This window comes from Equus quagga, chromosome 3, assembly GCF_021613505.1.
Source record: "Equus quagga isolate Etosha38 chromosome 3, UCLA_HA_Equagga_1.0, whole genome shotgun sequence".
NCBI classification, from domain to species: domain Eukaryota; kingdom Metazoa; phylum Chordata; class Mammalia; order Perissodactyla; family Equidae; genus Equus; species Equus quagga.
In genome coordinates this window covers 149,653,547-149,675,823 of record NC_060269.1, presented here as the reverse complement: position 1 = coordinate 149,675,823, position 22,277 = coordinate 149,653,547, and the positions used below count along the sequence as shown (strand labels likewise).

The 22,277-nt window shown below is 52.1% G+C and overlaps 1 protein-coding gene across 3 annotated transcripts in view; it reads left to right on the top strand.

The window, feature by feature from the left end:
* Positions 1 to 22,277, top strand: part of EVC2 (EvC ciliary complex subunit 2) — a 131,102-nt gene that overhangs the window by 66,452 nt on the left and 42,373 nt on the right. For 2 of the 3 annotated variants that reach the window (XR_006887968.1, XM_046656745.1), the window contains exons 11-16: positions 1,041 to 1,280; positions 3,543 to 3,718; positions 6,763 to 6,922; positions 9,669 to 10,123; positions 15,592 to 15,796; positions 20,160 to 20,282. Coding sequence is in view for 2 of the 3 variants with exons in the window: in XM_046656745.1 (XP_046512701.1) it covers positions 1,041 to 1,280; positions 3,543 to 3,718; positions 6,763 to 6,922; positions 9,669 to 10,123; positions 15,592 to 15,796; positions 20,160 to 20,282 (1,359 nt within the window). In the remaining variant the exon portion in view is untranslated. The remainder of the gene's footprint in view (positions 1 to 1,040; positions 1,281 to 3,542; positions 3,719 to 6,762; positions 6,923 to 9,668; positions 10,124 to 15,591; positions 15,797 to 20,159; positions 20,283 to 22,277) is intronic. The other variant, XM_046656746.1, reaches the window with a different exon arrangement.

The window sequence follows — 22,277 nt, the reverse complement described above, 5'->3', positions numbered from 1 at the left end:
CCATTCAACCATCCATTCACCCATCCACCCACCACCCATTCAACCATACATTCACCCATCCATCCATCCATCCGTCCACCCATCCACCCACCACTCTTCCATCCACGTGTCCCTGACTCTCACCTCATTAGGTTGGGTGCACCCAGGATAATCTCCCTTCTGATTAACTCAGAGTCAACTGATTAGGGACCTTAATTACCTGGAGGCCCCTTCACCTGTGCCATCTAATAACCTGATCACAGGATGGCTGTCCCATCATATTCAAAGTTTATGTCCATGCTCAAGGGGAGAGGATTTATGTGACGTCTCCACCAGGGGTTGGGAATTTTGGGGGCCGGCTTAGAACTGTGCCTCTCCACGTGGAATTAATAACACCCCTCTCTTGGGGCGTGAGTCCTTTGAGATGAGTGCAAATGTGTCAGGATGAGTGTCCTCCCTTCCTTCCCTCCCGCTGGACCACAAAAAGGGCAGGCATTCAAGGAGCCATTTCTTAACTCCTCTTTGCCTTTTTTTTACCCAAAGGATCTCAACTTGGGCCTGATTGCTGGTATTTTTCTCTCAAACTAAGCTAAGAATGAAAGATGGTGGAGATAAGCTTGAGAACCCAACCGCACAGTCCGCTGTCGTTTCCACTTTGCAGGCTGTTTCAGGCAGTTTGATTTGCAAATTTCTACCCCTGTGAATTTTCTGCTTTGGGATTGTTCAGGAAAACATTAAGATAACAGGGGAGGGTAGGTTGCAACAGCATTTCCCAGAGTTTAGCAGCCCCATCATTGTCAGCTTGGAACATTGTGTCTGTGTGTGTGTGTGTGTGTGTGTGTTTGTACATGTGTGTATGTTCTGTGTTGCTCTGTGTATATGTATGCAGCGTGTGTATGTATATGTGTTTATGTGCACATGTGTGCAATATGTGTTGCTGTGTGCATGTGTACATGTGCACGCACTTGTGCATGTGTGTGCACTTGCGTATTGCATGCGTGTGCCTGTGCATGCGTGTGTTCAGGGGTCCATCTCTCACGTGCTGCCTCTTGTCCCCACAGTCGGCTGTCGAGTGCAGCGACCTCCTGAGGGCCCTGCACGGCCTGGAGCAGGAGCAGCTGCGGCGGTCTCTCGCCCTGCAGCAGGAGGAGGACGTGGCAAAGGCGCACAGGCAGCTGGCTATTTTTCAGAGAAACGAACTGCACAGTATCTTCTTTACCCAGATAAAAAGTGCTATTTTCAAAGGGGAACTGAAGCCAGAGGCGGCTAAAATGCTGCTGCAGGATTACTCTAAAATACAGGTAATGCCTCATATCCGGCTTGGTGAGGGAAGAGTCATTTTCCTGAACTGCTTTAGTAAATTTCTCCTCCCCAACAGTTAAGTCCTGCCTCTTCTTTGTGCTGTGCACCAATGAACTAACCTTCTTTTCCTTCTACCTCTTAGTATGTGGGTGAGTTTCCAGGAAGCAGGGCCCGTGGTGGCTTCAAGCATAGGCCTTGGGCTTGGGCTGGCCTGAATGTGAATTTCAGTCCCACAGCCCATCAGCTGTGTGAATTTAAGCAAATTGCCTATCTCCTCTGACCCTCAGTTTCCTCACCTGTGCAAAGGGGGGAGTAGAGTGCCCACCTTCACGGGGGCATGATGAAGATTTAAAGAGCTGATTCATGGAAAGCCAGTGCTTGGCACAATATATGTGTACTATGTATGGCATTTAAAATACTATAAATGTATCTGTGCATATACGTGTGTGTATGTGTGTGTAGGGTTTATGATCTTTGTCTAGATATGCCTGGGTGAATTGGTGTGTATTTTGGCATATAAGCTTGAGTGTGAATGTTGCTAATCCAGACCGAATAAATTCCTAGACGAGAGTGAAACTAGCTTATCTGAGACTGTCAGCGTTGCTGTGGAAGGCCTTAGGAGGCCAGCCTGAGGCACTTCACATGCACATGCACACACACAGTGACATCACTGGTGTGCAGTGACGCCCCAGACTCTGGTCCTGGCACAGGCCGGGTGAGTGAGGGCTGCAGAGCAGGGCTGGGCCGGGAGAAGAGCAAGTGATCACCGCTGGCTCATAGGAGGGAGGAGGGGCGGCTCTCAGACAGCTCCCGGATGAGAAAAGAACAAGCCAGCCTGGCCATCTGGATCTGGGTTTTTCCCACTAAAACTCCAGTGAGTAAATAAAGTAAGAATTCTATCGTATTCTTAGTAAGGTGTTCAGACCCCATGGCCGCTCAGATATTAACAGACTTTGTTGTTTTACTCCTCGTGGTGGGTATGGCTGACTCTCAACACAAGGACACTCAAGTCAGAAAGAATGTTAGTGTTAGTCATACTGGGACCCAAGAAGTAAGTCTTGGGGGATTGTAGTGCCCCGGCACACGCTTCTCTGACCCGGGCTAATACGGTATTTGAGAATGCCACCTGTGAGTTCCTTACATGGTGGGCTCAGGTCAGTGGCTCCCATGGACCCAGTTCCGTGGAGAAGAGGAACGTGGCTGCAGCGTGCCTGTCATGTTGATTCTGCTGCCAGCGCTTTGTAGGGGGGGCACTGGCATTTAGGTACATCTGAGGGGCCATTCAGCTTCCACTGTCTGGACAGTGCGAATTCTCAGGCATCCGGAGCCAGAGATGTTATAGATTTTGTGTGGAGGGGACACTGTCCATGGCGTCAAAGGTAGCTTGTTGAACAAACTGTTGATCTTTTTGGTAACCCATTGCGTGGACAATATTTCCAAGATGGAAGACAGACAGCAGAGCTGGTCAGTGGGATAATACCACTGAGGCTAATGTTTTAATCACTGCTGGTCTGATTACTGCTGATTTAACTTCTATGCCACCAGTTACCTCCGGATTTTGGAGGCAGCTTGTTATGAAACTAAAGCACCGACCCTGGAATTACACTGCTGAGGTCAGGTCCCTGGTCAGCCGTTTACCAGCTGTACAACGTGGACTCAGTTTCCCCATCTGTGCAATGGGGATAATAGTACTCTCTCCCTAGATTAAGTTAGATAAAGCAAGAAACGCTCTGGGCCCAGTGCCAGGTCCCGAGAAGACCCTCAGTTTTAAGCTAGGTTCTTATTACCCTTGTGTTTGTTTGGGTTTTGTTCATTTTGTAGATTGAGACACACTTCTTGCCGCTCTTTGTGACCGTGCTCGTCTCGTCTCCTCCGTGAGTGTGCGAGCTCTGGGGGTCGTTTACCCCAGAACTTAGCACCTGTTGTGGCGCCGTGTTTGGGGAACTCCGTGGGGGTGACTGTGCGCATGGATGAAGGACGCAGGACCGACGGGGGGAAATTCACGTTCCGTTTCTCGGGGCGGGGAGGCTGTTCTAAATCTTCACCGTCTGGGTCTCGAAGGCGCTTTTCACAGCCCTGACGTCTTGTTAGTCTGTGATTTTCCTATAAGCCTCTGTGAAAGGGAGGGAGGGTTAAGGTGTTAATCCAAGTCCTTCTATTCTTGTTTATTTTCTTCGGAAAGGAAAAGTAATATTTTAAACGTCTAGGCATCTTCTCTCAGTTTTAATTGGGCATATTTTCTCAATTTGTTTTTTAAACAGGAGAACGTAGAAGAGTTAATGGACTTTTTCCAGGCTAGTAAGAGGTATCATCTGAGTAAAAGATTCGGCCACAGGGAGTGCCTGGTCCAGAACATGCAGTCGTCAGAGACGCGTGTGCAGGGGCTCCTGAGCGCCGCTGCCGCCCAGCTGAGCCTGCTCATCCAGAAGCACGAGAGGTGAGACCCGAAAACCCAAATGGCGTGAACGACCCACCTCGCCCCGCATCCTTCGTGCAAGGCCGTCAGCTCCTGTTCATGCACCGTGTGGCTGGCTGCTCCTTCCTTGTAATTCTCTAGTTGTAAGAATCCTTTGCATTATAGACTTTTAAAAACATACACGATAGTGGAGACAGTCATACCATGCATCCCCACGTGCCCATCATCCAACTTCACTAGGTACCAACTCATGGCCAGGCTTGATGTCGCTATCCATCCCCACCCTGGGTTGTTTTAAAGCAGATGCTCAACATTCCACTGAGAAATCGATGGTGGAGGCTTTCGTTAACTGCGTGATGGGAGAGCCCACTTCTCTGAGCTCTAGCACGCTGCTGGCTCTCCCATACACCTTGGAATGAAGTACAAATACATTGATGCTTGCCCTGAATGGTTTTTCACAGTAGCACCAGGGGTACCATGTGGTCAGGTGAATGGTGGTGAGGCGGGTTCTCATCAGCACAGCCTCTCGCCCGTCTACCTCATCCCTCCTCAGCTAGCCTTGTTACGGAGCGAGGGCTCGCCACCTGCTGTGCACGGAAGCAGGCACCACGGCACACTGGCTTTTGAGCAAAGAAAGGCTTTATTGGGAGGTTGACCAGCAAGGAGACAAGAGGCCAGCCTCTCAAATCTGTCACCCCTGTCCAAGGTTGAGGGTAAAGCTTAAGGAATGAGGGAGGGCCGGCTGGTATGCGGGAGCGCTGGCAGCATGAGTTTGGATTGGCAGGTCAAAGTTTTCTCTTCTGTTCATGCTCCTGGCTGGCTCAAAAACAGCTCTACCATTCTGTTGTTAAGTGGCGTCAGTTCTGGGAGCTCACCAGGAGAGGCACAGTAAACAAGGGTAAAGTTGCCACGCACATTTAGGTCATTGCCTTCTCCATTGATAAGAGTTTCTGGAGATTGAGGGTCATGCTCCCCCTCCTGGCACGGAGAGCGAGACACCCTCACAAATGGAGACTTCTCTTATAAATGTAAATTTCCCTTACAAATGGGTAACTTTACTAGGTTTTCAGAGCTTTTCCTGTGTCTGCTGTTTCTTAATAATCATCACCTCAAAATAACCCTTATGCCAAAGAGACGTATTTTGGGGTGGCAAATTCTCTTCCTGGTCCTGTGGTTACAGCCGTTGAGGCACTTAATTGTAAACAATGAAATCCATTCCTTTTAGGTTTGGAAAAGCTCTGGAATGAATAGGGATATGACAAAGTTGACTTTCTTACCCTGATCCTTGGTTTTATGAATTGGCTCTACTACCCGGGTAATTTTATTAGATCTTTGCAGCAATCTTGCTCTATTTAATGAGGTTTCTGTAAGGTGCAAATTATGTGAACACTTTCTACCCAAAGATGCTAATGAATCTGTCACCACAATTGTCTTGGCATCCGAGTTAACTTTCACCCAAGTGGAAGAAGCAGTTCCTTGCCTTGAACTGAAGTACCTGACGGCTGGTTGTACTGTCGGCGGCACTGACCAGGAAAGTGTGGTTTACCTCTGATTTTTAAATTCTATGTTAAAAGTCTGGCCCAGACTTATATTTCTGAAACGTGTATCTCCCATTCATTCATTCATCTATTCATTCCTTCAAGAAGCTTGCCTTGAGAATCTGCCCTGTGCTAAGCAGGGGCCCCAGCCCCGGGATGCAGACAGACTGGGCAGAGTTGTGGTACCCTCACGGACTGGTTGCCCCGAGGAACTCAAGGGTGGGTTTGCAAGCATTTAACTGTTTTTCCAAATTGGTATTTTCCTTTTGTCATGTTAAGGAGGTGCAGTCACCAACCACCCTGAACCAGACCAAGCCCCACCACGAGAGAGCCACGCCTGTCACTCCTGCCTTACTTTTAATGCTAAGACCTCTCCAGGAGGGCCTTATTAGGCCTTCTTACTGTGACCTGCAGTGAACAGGGAAGCACGGTTTCCCACTGAGCCTGCGCAAGCAAATACCCTCCTCTCCCTTTTGAATATTCACTCCTCATCCGACATAAAAGGTCCCTGCGTCCCTTTGTTCCTGGACCCTGTGACTTTGGAAACGATTCCACATGGCCTCCTGTTTGCTGCAGATACACGTTACTCTGTGAGACAGCTACTTCCGGTGGAGAGTTGGATTTAACTCGCCAGGAGGGAACCCACTTCGGTTTTGGTAACGGTAGTAGTGGAGGTAACAGAATGTGTCAGTCAGGATCTCCAGAAAAACAGAGCCCATTGGATAGCGATGAGGAAGGAGGTCAGGTAATTATGGAGCCAGAGAAGTCCCACGATCTGCTGTCTGCAGGCTGGAGACCCAGGGAAGCCCGTGGTGTAATTCTGTCTGAGTCCTAAGGCCTGAGACCCAGGGGAGCCGATGCCGTAACTCCCAGTCCGAGGGCAGAAGATGAGAGGAGGTGTCCCAGCTCAGCAAGGAGGCAGAAACAAAGGAGGGAGGTCCTCCATCCTTTGCCTTTTGTTCTATTCTGGCCCTTAATGCCTCTCCGACGTTGGAGAGGGCCATCTGCTTTACTGAGGCCACCGATTCAAAAGCTACTGTCGTCCAGAAACAACCTCGCAGACACACCTAGTGACAACGTTTAATCTGGGCACCTGCCCTGCGGCCGGTCAAAATGATGCATAGAATCAACCCTCACATGGAGGATTCCCTACTTCTGCCTCTTGGGCTTTGCGTTTGCCGTCCCTGTCACCAGGAATTCCTGCACCACCATCTCCTCTTGGAGGAGTCTGTCTGTCCCACCTGGGCCCTGGGTGCGTTCCCTGCCCCCAGAACTCCTGCCTAGTCTCCTCCCTGACGGGCGACTTCTCTCCAAATGTTGACCGTTCTCTGCCCGTCTCTGACGACGCTGTCCCGACCCCTCCTGTGCCTTAGTGACGGCTGAGCTTCCCAGCCCCTGCTCCCTCTTCAGGGCAAAGCTTCTTCTATTCCCACCAAACTACTTTGAAGATAACCGCTCAGCCGCAACACCATCCAGCTGGCGGCGAGTTTGCAGAGGGCGGTACTAACTCCCTGGTTTTCCTCCCAGAGCAGGGTACCTGGAGGAACACCAGATGGAAGTGCTGTTGGAGCGGGCTCAGACAGAAGTCTTTTCCATAAAACAGAAGTTGGACAATGACTTAAAGCGGGAAAAGAGAAAGCTCCACCAGAAATTAATAATTAAGAGAAGACGAGAGATGCTGCAAAAGGTATTCAAGGAACTATGCTATTTATTCCTCACATAACCATTTGGGAACACCCACTGAGTGCCAGGTACCATGCCAGGCATCGCCGTCCGAGAGCTGGGATCCAAAGAGCGACTGGGCAGGTGTCACGATGTGTCATCTGCACTTGATTGGTAGTGATTTTTGGGATGTTCTACAGGTCCTATCCAGCCTCAGCAAAGTGGAGGGTCACGGTAGATTAGTAATGTCTGCCTGGCAAGGGAACAGGAGTGCTGGTTTGAGTGCAGAATGACGGTGAGAGGTGCTGTAACATTTATTGAGTGTTCTCTTGGCACTGTGCTAAATGTGTTACGTAAGACATCTTATTTAATCCTCATATTAACCCTATGAGGTAGGTACCACTGTCTTCTCCTTTTTTGTTTTTAGTGAAGACACTGAGGCATAGAGAGCTTAACTGTCTTAGTCTGTTTACTACTACAACAAAATACCACAGGCTGGGGGGCTTGTAAACAGCAAAAATTCATTTCTCACAGCTCTGGAGGCTGGAAGTGCGAGATCAGGGTGCCAGCATGGGGGGTTCCAGTGAGGAGGGCCCTGTTCTGGGTTGCAGACTGCCGACTCCCTGAGTGTGGTCACATGGTGGAAGGGTCGAGGCAGCTGTGTGGTCTCTTTTACAAGGGCTCTAATCTCATTCATGGGAGCTCCACCCTCATGACCCAAGCACCTCCCAAAGGCCCCCCCTCCGAATATCATCACATCAAGCTTTAGATTTCAACACATGAACGTTGGGGGGATGCAAACATTGAGATCTCAGCAGTAAGTAATGGGATCAAGGTCAAATATCTGGTACGTGGCAGGCGTGGGATTGACCCCAGGCCTGGCTGACTTAGGGCCTAAGCCTTATCCTTGACTCTCAGCTGCTCAGCTGTTTGTCCGCCTTGAGAGAGGAGAGACCAACACGTCAACACATAAATGCATCATAATGCGCTCACTTGGCCCATATGCCATGTGCTCTTGTAGCGCAGAGAGGAAGTTACTCTTTCTGCTGGGGAGGGCTTTAGCAACCAGGCCCGGCGTAAACTGAGCCCCGAGTGACAAATGCACCTCTGATACGTCCAAGGCTGGGAAGGACCCTGCAGGGGGTGCGGAGGCGTCTTGTTCTAGGGTGAAGCGGTGCCCTGCTGTGCTGGGAACTCTGAGAACGTGAGGAGGGGAGTGTGCGGTGGGGTGAGGGCCAGGGCTGGAGGCGGCGTGCCCGGGAACGAGGGCATGGTGTACCAGGCGGAGGGGTTTATCTTCATCCCAGGACAGTGGGGTTTTGTTGAAGTGTTTTCAGGAGGAGAGGACACAATCAGGACACAGTTGGGATTTAGGAAGCTCACGTGAGCAGCCTGTCGGATAGAGTTGGAGGAGCCTGGGGTACAGACCATGGAAGGTTCTAGTGCTTGGCCAGGTGACAGCTGACGAGGCCTAGCCAGTGCCCTGGGCTGGGGGTGAGGACAGATTCAGAGGATGCATGGGACGTACCGGATGACACCCAGGTGGCTGTCAGGTACCATTCGGCAGGGAGGGGAAAGGAGGCAGGTTACTAACCGTAACCCGATCCATGGAAACTGCTTCTTGTCATCGAGTTTTGGGCCCAACATAAAGCCGTGGTTCTCACCTTGACCGCTGAACTCCAGCCCATTCTTGAGCCTCACCTCTTCCATCTCCATTGGCTAAAGGATCAAAACAATGGGGCCCAAGACCACATCTCTCTGATGGTCTGGCCCGATTCAAGGTTAGGATCCAGAAGGATGGATGAACTGCAGAGATGCCAGCAGACTTCCGTGCATAGTATCTCTCGCAGCTGCTTTTGGTAAATCTTGTAAGTGGCACAGAGTTAGGATGTCGCTCCACAAAGGTTTGTGTCGTATCCCCAGCGCTGAGGGCACAGAGTATTTGTAGAATGAAGGAATTAGCATTCTCTGGTCACCGGGACCCATGAACAAAACAGACACCCCATGTCCTCACAAAATAGAACTGTCTGTCTGCAGGTGTATATTCTAAATGATGAACCTGATGGACCTCTTTATGCACGTCAGCTTTTTTCCTACCCCAGGGCCTTTGAGCCTGCTGTTCTTTCCCCCAGGAATCTTCTTTCTCCATATCTTAACCTGATTAAGATATGGCCTCATCTCTCAGGTCCCACTTGGATCTCCTTCCTTAAAGGGCCTTCCCTGACCTCCTCCTTTAAATTGCCTCTCATGGATCTTGGGAGTTTTTTTCCTTATAATATCACAATTAGCCATACTATGTGCCTGGGACATGATAATAATAATAGCAGACATTTACTGATGCAAACTCTACACCAGGCACTTGTCTAAGAGCTGCACGTGTATTAAGCAACTCATCGAGTCCTCACAACTCCTCTGAGAGGTGGATTCTGTTATTATCCCCATGTTACAGATTGGGAAATTGAGCACAGAGAGGGTAAGACACTCACTTTAGGTCACTCAGCTTGTCAGTGGAGGAGCTAGGATTGAACCCAGTTGGTCTGCCTCTTGGGCTTTGCTACTCAATAAATACGTGTTCCATAAATGTCAAACCAGTGAAGTTTTCACTATATTTTGGGTTATTTCCTTAAGGACAGTTTTCTAAATGTGAGGTTGTTGGGGAAAGGCTGTCGACGTTCTGTGCCTCCTGCAACAAATTTCCCAAATGTTTTCCCAAAGGGCTGTCCCCACCGAGCCCTGTCCCCATTTAATTTGCCTCCTGAAATTCCCGCCAGCACAAGGAGCAGCGCAAGGAGCAGCTGTCCGTTGGGGAAGCCTTCCGAGCTGCCGAGGACCTGGGCCAGTACCTGGGCCAGTGGAGGAGCCTGATGGCGGAGCACAGTGCCGCCCTGGAGGAGCTGCAGGAGCACCTGGACCAGGCGGCCCTGGACGACCTCAGGGCCCTGACCCTCTCCCTGTCCGAGAGAGCCGCCGAGGAGCTGCGGCGCCTGCAGAACTCGGTGATGACCCAGGAGCTGCTGAAGCGCAGCGTGCCCTGGCTCTTCCTGCAGCAGATCCTGGAGGAGCACGGCAAGGACATGGCGGCCAGGGCCGAGCAGCTCGAGGTGGAGGAGCGGGACAGGGGCCAGGAGGGCATCCAGAGCGTGAGGCAGAGACTGAAGGACGACGCTCCGGAGGTCTCGACGGACGAGCAGGTGGAGCTGAGACACTGGGAGCGCTTCATCTTTCTGTGAGTCTGCGCGTGTGTTTAATCACCTCCTCTCCACCCACCTGGAGGGAGCGATGCCACCTGAGGGTATGGGGGTGGCTGAACCCACGATGCCCAACGCCGGACAGTGAGGTCGACAGCAGTTTATGAGTCACCTGCACTCACAGCCGTGGGGAGAGGGAGACTGCATGCCTCCCAGGGCCTCTCGGGGGTTGCAGAGTGAACACCCAGGGGCTGTGGGAGGCAGGCTTTGTGGTACCAAGAGGGTGAGGCGCCCCCTGGTTCCCATGGGAGGGTGTGGTTGGCTTGTTTGAATCATCGCACGGGCTGGCAGCGAACTGCAGCCCACCGCTCAGGGGTAAACAGGGCCTGTGCCTTGTCCTCGCGATAAGAAGTGTTGTTTGAGGAGGGCGCCTTGTCCCCAGGAGCAGAGTGGGGAGGCCAGCTTGCAGTGAGGCCATTCAAGCCCCTCCCAGTTTCACCAGATGTCAAGGCAGCACGTATACTGAGCCTCAGTTTGGGCCGTATACCATGTGCACCTTCTCTTCACACGGCGCCTTCATTCACTGAGTCATTGTTTGGGCTATTTATCTTGATTATGAGTTTGAGAACCATGTAATGACTTCTGAATAGGATGTGTAGGTCACAGCCAACCAACATTCCTGCTGCAATAACTAGAAAATAATAAATAAATTGCACAACTAGTGTTTGTAAAGACAAGGAGAGCTGTGGAGGCAACGAGCACGGGTGGAAGTGAAATTCCAGAGGGGCCGACGTTCGACAGCCCTTTACTTCCCTGCAACGCTGGCCAGATCTTGGTGCAGGCTGAGGTTTGTCCTGGCCCCAAAAGGGGGCCTTTAGTGGCATGGGAGAAACCAACAAAGCTTTCGGCCGCTGTTTGGGGCTGGCACACCAGATGGCGAACTGGAGGAGCCCCAAACATGGCCCATCTGTAGCTCTAGAGAAGAAGGAGATGGAGGCAGTGTAGACCTGAAAACCTGGGTTTAAATCCGAGCACCACCGCCAGCTGTGTGAGTGGAGGCAAGTTACTTAACCTCTGTGAGCCTCATCTTTGTTGCCTGTAAAATGGGAATGACAACACTGAATCATTTAGGGTACTTTCTGCAGCACGTGATCTACCAGGCTGTTTAAAAGGTGAAGAAAATATTTTATAAGAAGGATTCAGGAGGTCGATGTTTCCAGTTTTGGTTCAGCAGCTCAATGATACCATCAAGGGCTCAGCTCTCATCATCTTTCTGCTCCACTGTCCTCGGTGTGCTGCCTTGGTCTTTGGGCTCATCCCCTCGTGGTTTCAGGATAGCTGCTGCAGCTCTAGATGTCGCAGTCACCATCTTTTTTTAACATCTGAGGCATTGACCCTTTCGATCCCGCTGGGCAGGACTACGTCATAAGCCTATCCATGACCATTCGCCAGCAAGGAGACAGAAATGGCCATGAACGTCTTAGACCAGAGGGCAGCACAATTTTTCTATAAAGTGCCAGACAGTAAATGTTTTAGGCTCTGAAGGCTACGTGATTTCTGTTGCATCTACTCAGTTCTGCCTTTGTAGAATGAAAACAGCCAAAGGCAATCCATAAACTAGTGAACATGACTGTGTTCCAATAAAACTTTATTAACAAAAGCAGGCAGTGGGCCAGATTTGGTCCTTGGGCTGTCGTTCGCCAGTTCCTGCCTTAGACCAATGGCAGTTCCCTCCCTGGGGCTGTGAGGAGTGTTCCTATGCCCAACGCTGTTGGAGAGTAACCCCTCTAAACAGACGCTGAGCCAACCAGGGCTAAGGAAGTGGCTCTAGTTTAGGTTATCAGCCATGTCTAGAAAATACCAGCTCCATGGCATCAGTGAGGGATTGCCTGAGCTAGTATATTTAAATCTTTTATGCCAACCCTTGGTCCACAATAAGTGGCTGTCGAGTGGTCGCTGCTATCGTGACCACCGTCATTCCGGTGCTGGAAGGATGCGGATTCTCAGGGGAAGCAGACACATAAATAGATGATCGTAGTAAACGAGGCATGAGCAGCTAACCATATTGGGATACACCAGGGAGAATCCACAGCTTTGCCAGGCTCTGAAGGAGGTACGTTTTGTGTGCCAGCCACGGACCTGGTACTGGGAGCCAGAGATGAGCGGGCACTGCCACTGGTGTTTGCTGAGGGGGGCGGGGTCGGGCTGAGACTAAGGATGTCCTGGTCCTTATCTGGGTGTGAAGTGGGGAGACCGGTCTGACTGGGGTGAAGGAACAAAATGAAAAAAACCAACAATAACAGCACAACGGAGATAAACAATGACCGCCATCTGCACAGTCTGCTTATTTAGACAAACTCAGTAACTGTTGACATGTAAGGACATAATTGTGCCCATTTGGCAGTAACATGGAGCCTCTTTTCTCTTTAACCAACAGACTCATCAATCAGTAGTCCTGAAAGTTGCTTTTCCTTTAAACAAACCAACCAACCTTGAAAACCCCATTCAAGCAAATAAACAAACAGAACCAGAGCCCTCATAGTATTCTTCTCTCGGTATAGACACTCCGCAGTTTAAATCTTAGGCTCTATTTAAACTCTGACTCCATGGCTCTGTTATTAGAATGGTTGCACGGACAGGACTGTGGCGGGGATGTGGTGGGTCAGGGCTGGGGGAGAGGGAAGGGAATGAGTCCTTGTCCGTACATCTGCTCAGTCCGTCTGTCCCCCTCCCTCTCTGCTGATCCGGTCTGCTCTGCTTGCTCAGCATCGTGTCCTCCCCGTCTGCACCGAGGCCTGCGCTCTTCCTGACCCCTCCGAGGGACATCGCACGGCAGAGCGTCTTTCTGCAAAGCCCCTCCATCCTTGGCAGCACTTAGCTCCCACAGGACAGGATCTTCCTGGCCTCAGTGATTTTCTGCCTCCTCCTAGACAGTGCTCGTCCCCAGGGACTAACCTTCCTACCAGGGAGAAGAGGTCCCAGGTGTTTGCAGAGAATGATGTTGTCTTGGTGTAGATTAAGTGACCTCTCGGCTCTTTCTCCCCTTTTTTTTATGGTTCTGTCCTCGTTTATTTCCGAGTCTCTGTTAGAGTTTGTTGTCTTGAACAAACAAGGTGCTGTCTTCTCCAGGCCCATAAAAATCAGTTCCTTAGCCGCCACTCCTTATTCCCAGGAATCGCTCTCAGCGGTAATTGTTCAGCTCAATCTACTTTCCACCACAGTCCCTTTACACGTTCCAGCCTGCTCTGGACTATTCAAAGCATGTGAATTAGACTTGACCTTCTGATCACCGGATGGCCATTTTCTCCAGCGTTATTTGGGTCCGTGTTGCAGGGAGAGTTACTGAAGCTGCTGCCGATTCAGTCACTCAGCAGGCAAAGAGGACTCTCACTTTGCTATCAGAAAGCTCTCTATGATTTTTCTAAGGGTTAACGAGGGTCAACTCAAAATGCACACAATGTGAGTCTGCTTATATAGTTCGCTTATTTAAGATTCTAAGAGCTTGCCGGCTTTATTTCTGAGGGATTATGTAGAAATGGCTGTGCACAACAGTTTTGAAACACATTTTTATAAGCTTCCTGATTTCCAGCAAGATGGAGTGGCTGTAAACCTTGTCGGATAAAGTAGAAATTAATAAGGATGCACATTTTTGCCAAGGAAAGCGTGTCTTTGAGACTTACTTCCTAAACTCCTGCCTGGATTTTAAATTTCTGCAGGGCAGTGAGCCTGTCTCCTGTATTTTTGTATTGTCTTGGTGCCTGTGTAGTAGGAGGATTAGGACGAGACCGCCCAGGGCCGATCTGGTTTGAAGGTGGGTAGGAATAATGACTCAGATTCATCTTAGTTGCTTTCCCTTTGGATTCCGCATAACCAGCAGACACAGGGGGCAAAGATTCTCCATGAGGAGCAGCTGAAGTTTCCTGAGGTCCTTTAAAAAAACCCGTGGGCCCCATGGAGCACAGAACCCAAGACAGGAGTGTCAGCAATGTGGGTTTCGGGCCTTCACACTCTTTTTGGCTGGGGGCCCACACCAGCCCTGAGGATCCTATTCTATTTCCACGAGACAACTTTCCAGCTGAGCCGCAGTCCCACGCTCCCACATTGAGATCTGGGTGTGGTAGGCCTGGCCCCAGCCTCCCACAGTAGTATCCTGCAGATATTTCTGAATGTAAAGCATCCACAAAGCATATTTTGTGCAACCAGCGCTGATCAAACATTGCCAGAATAATCAGAGAGAATATTTGTTGAATGAATAAATGAACACCACGCATTTCCCAAAGCAGAAAGGAGGAGAAAAGACTTCTCCTTCTGTTGCTCTGTCCCAGGTCAGGGAGGAAATTCTGTCCAGAAGTCCCCAGCAGACTTCCCCTTACATCCCATGGACCAGAACTGGGTCTCGGGGGCAGGAAGTGAGCTTTTGGCCGCTCTCCTTTGCAGAGTGGGCTGTGGGCTTTGCCAGAGAGGAAGAGGGGCTGTTCCTCAATTTCCTCATCTGTAAATTGAGGATGGAGTTGTCAGAAGGATTAGCGATGACGTAGGTAAATGTATTTGTTTCCCTGGGGCTGCCGTAACAAAGTACCGCGAACTGGGGCTTAAAACAACAGAAATGTCCTCTCTCTCTGTCCTGGAGGCCGGAAGTCTAGATCAGGTGTCTGTCGGCAGGGCCCTGCTCTCTCTGAAGTTTCGAAGAGAGAGTCTGTTCCCCGGCTCTCTCTTAGCTGCCGGTGTTGCCAGCAGCCTGTGGCACTTGTTGGCTCATAGCTGCATCTCTCCCTCTCTGCCTCTTGTCACATGGCCGTCTTCTCCCTGTGTGTCTGCCTTTCTTCTCCTCTTATGGGGACACCAGCCATACTGGGTTAAGGGCCTACCCTACTCCAACATGACCTCAGCTTGCTTCTTAATTCCATTTGCAAAGACCCTATTTCCAAATAAGGTCATAGTCACAGACACTGGGGGTTAGGACTTAAACATGTCTTTTCTCGGGGACACAAGTCAACCCTTAACAGTAGGTCACTCAGCATGGTTTCCAGCATGGAACAGGTTTTCTCTAAGTGATCATCATCCTTTAAGACCCAGCACAAGGGACCCCCATTCTTTGACCCTCTTGAGCTGAGTTGGCCATCTCTCCTCTGGGCCACGGGTTCCTGCTCACAGCGTGCTGCTCACCAGGCTCAATGGACAGTCTTTGTTTTCAGGTCTGTTTCTAAAGTGAGACCAGGTTATCTTCAAGGTCATGACCACTGGAGATGCTCCTCACAGACACCCTCACATCTCATCTCGTTCAACCCTAATTCTCAGCTCCAGTATGATGTTAAATGCGACACAACACACCTTAGGGGCTCAAGAAATACTTGGGGAATGAGTGCATGATTAAGGAGATGATTTTTTTTCCCCTGACATTCATTGAACTCGTAGATTTTGAGCTTTGAGTTTCCAGCTTTCCCTCCCCAGCACAACCCCAGTGGTTTCTCCCGATGACAACGTCTCCTTGTAATTGCTTGGCCAGGAAGCTCAGCTCCTCGGCCTTCTCGCTGTCCGAGGAGGAGCTGCTGAGGATGAGGCAGGAGGTGCACGGCTGCTTCGCGCAGATGGACAGGAGCTTGGCCCTCCCCAAAATCCGGGCCCGGGTTCTGCTGCAGCGGCTCCAGACTGCTTGGCGAGAGGCAGAGTTCCTGAAACTGGACCAGGCCCTGGCTGCCCCCGAGCTGCAGGTAGGATGGACATCGCAGGGGCCTGGTTGCAGGGGTGGGGCGTCTCCCAGATGCTGATCCTGTGCGATCTGGCCCCACCGCCCAGCCTGGGCTCATCCTATCTCACTCTCCCCCGTCCTCTCCTCTCCAGCCAGGAGGTTGGAACCACCTGGCTATTCCTGGAACCGCTAAGCTTGTCCTCACCTTAAGGTCTGTAGTGGACACCACTGGCGTCTGGGGCCTTGCACTGCTCACCAGTGGCCGTGAGTGTTGGCCGCTCACAGTTCATAGCTGGACCCCTCCCCCGGCCGTTGCCCCTGGTGAATGGGAACCACCTGTTACCCTCCCTCCTGCTCCCTCAGCCACAGCCCATGACCTTCTCAGGGCATAAAAGGCCTGCCCCTTCTGTAAGTGGCATGAGGAGAATGCTCACCTCAGCTCACGTGGGTCAGGAAAAGGGGGTCTCTCCCACTGGGCCTCGTGGGGTGGTGATTGACAGCTGCCTTTGTGAGCACCTGTGATGTGGCTCAAGGGTACACAGCTCTTGGTGCAATGCTTGCTCCAGAGCCCCCATGGACCAGTCAGGGCCAGACCTCACCCGAGACCCCCGCCTCACGTGGCCTCTTACCCCTCCCTGCCCTGGTTCCCTCCCCACTATGGGATGCTTCTGAAGAACCCTCTCTCAGGAAACCATGGGCACCCCAAGCTCTGTCTCCAGCTCTGCCTCTGGGGAGCCTGCCCTGAGCCAAGGCCTTTGAGGCCAAGAACACACTTCCCCCCTAACACCACAGGGCCAGCTGCTGTGGTCTGTTCCTGTCTCCACTCAAATGTCGCTTGCACAGAGGGCCTCCTGGAGCGCCCATCCAGAGACCCCTCTCCCCAGGCATTCTCCGTCCCATGGCTGTGCTTCATGTCTTCATGGGACTGATGCCTATCCGGAACGTCCTGTTTCTTGACTTGTTCATCATCCGTGTCCCCACTACACACGAGCTCCCTGACCCATTCCCCACTCCGTACCCAGCACCGCAAGAGTGTCTGGTGCACAGGAGGAAAGCAATACATTTTGTGGACTGAACCACCCACCCGCCAGATGTGTGCAGAATGTTGGGCGTTCCCTCGAGGGGATCATCTGTTGAGACTGAGAACACATTAAAATCAGTCGCACGCACATGGTCTCACCTGAGCTCACAGCAGTGCCAAGGGGTGGGCGTCACGTGCCCATTTTACAGATGAGAAAACCGACCAGCAGAGGGAAAGTAGATTGACGGAGGCAGGCAGGGGGTAGGGGCTCTGGGCTCGAAACCGGTGTTTTCCAACTTCAAACCCACTGCTTTTCCTTCAGGAGAAAAAAAAATCAGACGTATCTTTTCTGAGTGAAAAACAGCAGATAGAAACGATTTGGAAGCTTTTACATTGAAAAAAATTGAAGATTTTTTTCTATTTCTGTTAGAAGAATGCAGGATATATGAAATGGTGATAGCTAGAGAGTAAGGGACAAATTATCAAAAAAAATTTTAAAGGCTTTGAAACAACGAATAAAAATATTTCCATACAACTGGAGTGAGGTGTGTTTCCCCTGCATCTGAGCTGACCGAGGGCCGCTGCTGGAGGAAGTAAGTTTCTGACTTTAAAGTTGTCCCAGGTACCCGGTTTTGAAATGGAAATGGCCCTCCACGCTGCCTCAGAGGGACAGATGCCTCTGCCCCGGGCGAGAAGGGTGCTCGCTCAACATGCTCCTGCCTCCCAGAGAACAGCAAGGTCGGGAGGGGCTGGTGTCTGTCTGGGCGGAGCCTGGCTCCCTCCCCAGCGCCATCTGGAGAAAGTGCCCAGATACAGATGCCGATGCAGATGCTGGCTGTTTCCTGAGAGCTGGGGCCGAGAAAAGAGACTGATTCAGCCTGCCTAGCCCCTGCCCCGTGGCTACACTGCCATCAGGGAGAGCAGCTCCATCACCAGACTGAGGGGTGGGATCCAGGCCCTCTCTGGCCAGCCTGGGAATGCGGGCCAGTTGTCCTGCAGGCGAGCAGCTTGGGGAGCTCTCACTTTAAGTAGATTTTTGTGTTTTTTAATTCTTTATTTTTCCATCTGTAAAATGGGCATAACGAAGATTCTTGTGGGAATTAGGTAGTCATAATGTAGAAAAGAATTAGCTGGTGCTCTGGATGGTACCATTCCCTTGGGCCTCCCCCACCCTGTCTTCTCACCACTAGGTAACCCCTCACTTTCCCCCCGTTGACCTCTGTTTGATCCAGGACCCTGAACAGGGACAGTATCTAATGGCTGATGTATCTGCCGTGTATACATCCCGGGGCTCTCAGACCTTTTACAAATGAGCTTCAGAGGACCTGGTAAAGTCTAAGAGATGTGCAAGTCTGTTTGCCACCCTCTTCTTCAAGCCTTTCTGTGGCTCTCTCTGCCAGGATACACGTCCTACCATAGTCTCAAGGCCCCACGTGGCCTGGTTCCTGACCAGACGTGTGCTGGTAGACTGACCCTCGGTGGGGGTTGGGGGAGGTAGGGGAGGGGAGGTGGGAGTAGGGAAACCCTGATTTGTAGCATTTGCCCATTTCCCGGGTGGAAATACTCCTTCCAAGGCCAATTTCAAGCTACCACCTGGACATCTCTGTGTGCAGGGCTGGGAAGAGATGCACCCGATGGGCCTGTGCCCCGACCCCCAGCCCTGCCCTGCCCCTCTTAGCTCTATCCCCTCCCAGCCCCCCATCTGTGCTCTGGGCTTCAGGGTCTTGCCTGCCAGCCTGGCTCTGTTCCTAAGGGACGCTGAGCCACAATTTCCTAATTTTGGTGTTATCCCTGTTAGATCGGGAGATGAAAACTAGTTAGCTCGTGAAATTAGCTGAGCCCAGCCTGGATGTTCACCGAGATTAGGCTCGGGAGTCAGGAAACTTGAGGGGTGGTTCTCAGGGTTCCCATGACGTGGCTTTAGCCCCCTGATTCAGCTCTTCTGACTTCGGTCTCCGACTCTGTCAGCTGGGGGCGTTTGGGCTCAGTGAATCACTGTGTATGTGCTTGCTTCCTCTGGGCAGGCTGGGGCAGGCACGGAGGACACGGGGTCCTCTCCTGTACTGTCATCATGGCCAGCCTAAGGGATTGTGTGGGAGCTCAGAGTCTCGTCGGCAGGCCCGAGTCCAGGTCCAGATCAGGCTCCGGGAGACCGTGGGGCCTCAAGGGGTGTAGTGAGAGGGAGGAGAAAGGGCGAGCAGGCGAGCTGGGGAAGCGAGGGGACCGGCCCTGATCGGGGAGGGACCACCTGCTGCATATCGCACCGAGCCTCTTAGGGGTGCTGTGCTGTGTTGTGTCGCGCTCCATTGTGCTATGCTGTGTTGTGTTATGTTTGCTATGTTATGACATGTCATGTTGTTGTATTCTTGTTATATTCTGTTGTGTTTCGTCATGTTGTGTTATGGTGTGCTGTATTGTGTTATGTTGCTGTGTTTTTGTGGTTATATTGTTATGTTTATGTTATGTTCTTGCAATAATCCTATGAAGTAGATATTACTGTCCCCAGATGTACAGATGTACAGATGTACGAACAGAGGCTCAGAGACTGTGGCGTCTGCTACACTCATTCATTCATCAATTGAATAACAATTTACTGAGCACGCGTGGCCTCATCTTCAACCACTCTCTCCCTTGCTGCTTCCATTCCAGCCCCAGCTTGTTCCTCCTCGGGGTGTGGAACCCACTGCTTCAGATTTTCACAGGCTTGACCCCATCTTGTCATGTGGGTCTCAGCCGCAGCATGGCTTCCTCCCATCTGTGGAGTGTGGACGCTGTTATTCTGGGGCTCCGACCACGTTAATCTCTGTGGGCACAGTGCGCCCTAGAGCAGACGCAGACCACCGGCCTCAGCGGCCGCCCCCTCTGCATGTTTCCCATCCACCCGGCGTCAGATGATCCCTGGAGCTCTCCTTAGGTCCCTTGCCTTTCATGGCGCTGGCTGGCCCTCTGAGGGTGTCTGTGTTAGTTGCTGTTTACTGTGATTTTCTCCACTGTTCGGTGAGCTTCCCAAGGTGGGGCGGGGGGGGGGAGGGAGTGCCTCTCTGGTCCTGCTCCCTACTCGGAGGCTGGCCCGTTGAGGTCCCACGGCGGGAGAGGGGTGCGCCCGGGGTGGCTCTGCGGTCTGTCTGGCTCTGCCCATGAGAGTCCCTCTGCTCCCTTTGTGGGGAGGAGCCCCCCAAGTACGTGAAGACCGAACCCCATGGACTGAGCTCCTTCCAGAAAGGCCTCCGTCTCCCTCCCCTCTCAGCCTAGGGCAGCTGTGCTGTCCGTGGGCTGCAGACGCTGCTCTCGCGCTGGGACTCGTGGGCTGCAGGAACCTGCTGCTGGGCAGTTACCTGCAGGTGTCTCCTCTCGCCCCATCCAGCAACAGTCCAAGGCGAGAAAGCCGCGCTCCAAAAGCAAGAGCAAGATAGAGCTTTTGAAGAAGTGCCTTGAAGATAAAATCCAGCTGTTTGACGAGCAGGCCCCTGAAGACCTGGCTGAGAAGGTCAGTGCTCCTGCCCCGTCTGCATCTCACTGCACGCGGCTGGGCTGACGGCCGCCCGCTTTGCAAGGTGCACGGAGCCCTTGGGGGCTGTTGCTGTCCATCTCCACCAAGCTGTGGGTTTAGACTGTGGTCCTACGGGTGGGACTCACTCCTGTCCCCCAGGCCTTTCCACCCGCTCCTTCTGTCTTGAACCCTCTCCTCCCCTTCTCCACCTGGAGGTCTCTGGTTCCTCCTTCAGCCCTCACCTCTGCTGCTCCCCCGCCGCCCGTGGGTGCCGCCGCCTTGGTGCCTGCTCTGGGCTGAGGCGTTTGCACCTGCTGCTTCACTTCTGTCTCCCTTTTTGTCTTGCACCCCCTCCTCCTGGCTCCCACAAGCAGCCTGGCCTCCCTCTCCAGCCCCGTTCTCATCACTCTTTAGTTGTAGTTTACATTTCCCGTACATGCACATGCATGACCACATGGTGTTCATCTGTGTTCTTCCCTCTTCCTGGAATTACTTTCCACCTTTCTTTTTCTTTTTTTTTTTTTGATGAGGAAGATTGGCCCTTAGTTAACGTCTGTGCCAGTCTTCCTCTACCTTAAGTGGGACGCCGCCACAGCATGGGTTGACAGGCGGTGCTAGGTCTGCACCTGGGATCTGAACCTGCGAACCCCAGGCTGCCAAAGTGAAGAGTGTGAACTTAACCACTGCGACACTGGGCCGGCCCCCACTTTCTGTCTTTCTTTATCTGGATGAAGGAGCTTTGTTCTTAGCTGTCCTAACGTGCTGCCTCTGTCCTCAGGTATCCCCTCTTATTGTATCACACTCTGGGGCTGCAGCCGTGACTGAGGCCATCGTGGTCCCTGCTCTCACCAGGCCACATTCCAGTTGGAGATGGATAAAAACACTTAAAATTATAGGCCATGATCAGTGCCATTAAGGAAATGAATAAGACAACATGATAGTGACAGGCTGGGGACGAGGGGGCGGTGGGGTTGCCTGTAGGAGGACAGTCAGGTCAGGTCTTTGAGGAGGTGACATTGGAGAGTTGACACCGTGTCATCCCTGCCCGGTGCCTGCTGTCCCCCAGCCCTCAGCAGAGGTTCCCGGGAGGAGTGTGTTTGGAGAATGGATGTGTCAAGCCCTCTTTCGGAGCAGCTGTTTTGTTTCTACCTTCTGTCCATGTCTTTTGCCTGGTTTTTATTTTACTTTATTTTTTTAACGTAAGTGTATTTCTCAGAACACAAATGCTTACTCTCACAAAGAGCAATAGAACCTGGCCTGGGCGAGGGCCGGGCTCCTGCCAGCTGGGTCCAGGTTGTTGGTGTCTTAAGGGACCCGAGAAGTGGCCCCCCTAGTCCCACTCATGTTCCATATAAACTTGAGAAATAAGACAAGGAATAAGGTGGGAAGAGGCGAAAATATCATCTTTCTTATTGTTAAAGGCTAATTCAGAAGATAGAAATTAGTGTGAGAGCCAAATGGGCTCCCTAAACGACCCCAGAAATAGACCCAGTCACCCAGTTGCAGGCGTCCAAGGGCCCCGGAGCAGCCTGCCCAGAGGAGCAGAGCAAAGTGGGCTCCCTGAGCAGAGCTGGGCCAGCCTGCCCTGTGTGCTCCCAGTGGCCCGGGGAGGAGAAGGGGAGAGGGGTGGCGAAGCAGGAGCTGTGCTAACCGAGCTCCCCCACGGGGAGGAAATACAGCAGGAGGGTCGGGTGGGGCGTGTCCTCCAATCCGTGCTGGTTTGCGACCCTCTGTCAGCCTGAAGGTGGAGGCTGTCCGAGAAGGAAAAGTGGGGGTTGGCTTTGGCCTGAGCCATGCTGGAGGACACAGTGCCAGGTCTGAGGAGGCCCAGAGAATCTGCCGCCCTGTGAAGCGCTGCACTGCTGGAGTGTGGGACCTCCTGAGGGCACGGGAGAGCAGACCATGGGGGCAAGGTCTCAGAGGTCAGGCTGAGAAGGTGGGCTGAGTCTCACCTGCCCCGCTGATGGAGGAGAGAGACAGGGTGAGTGACCG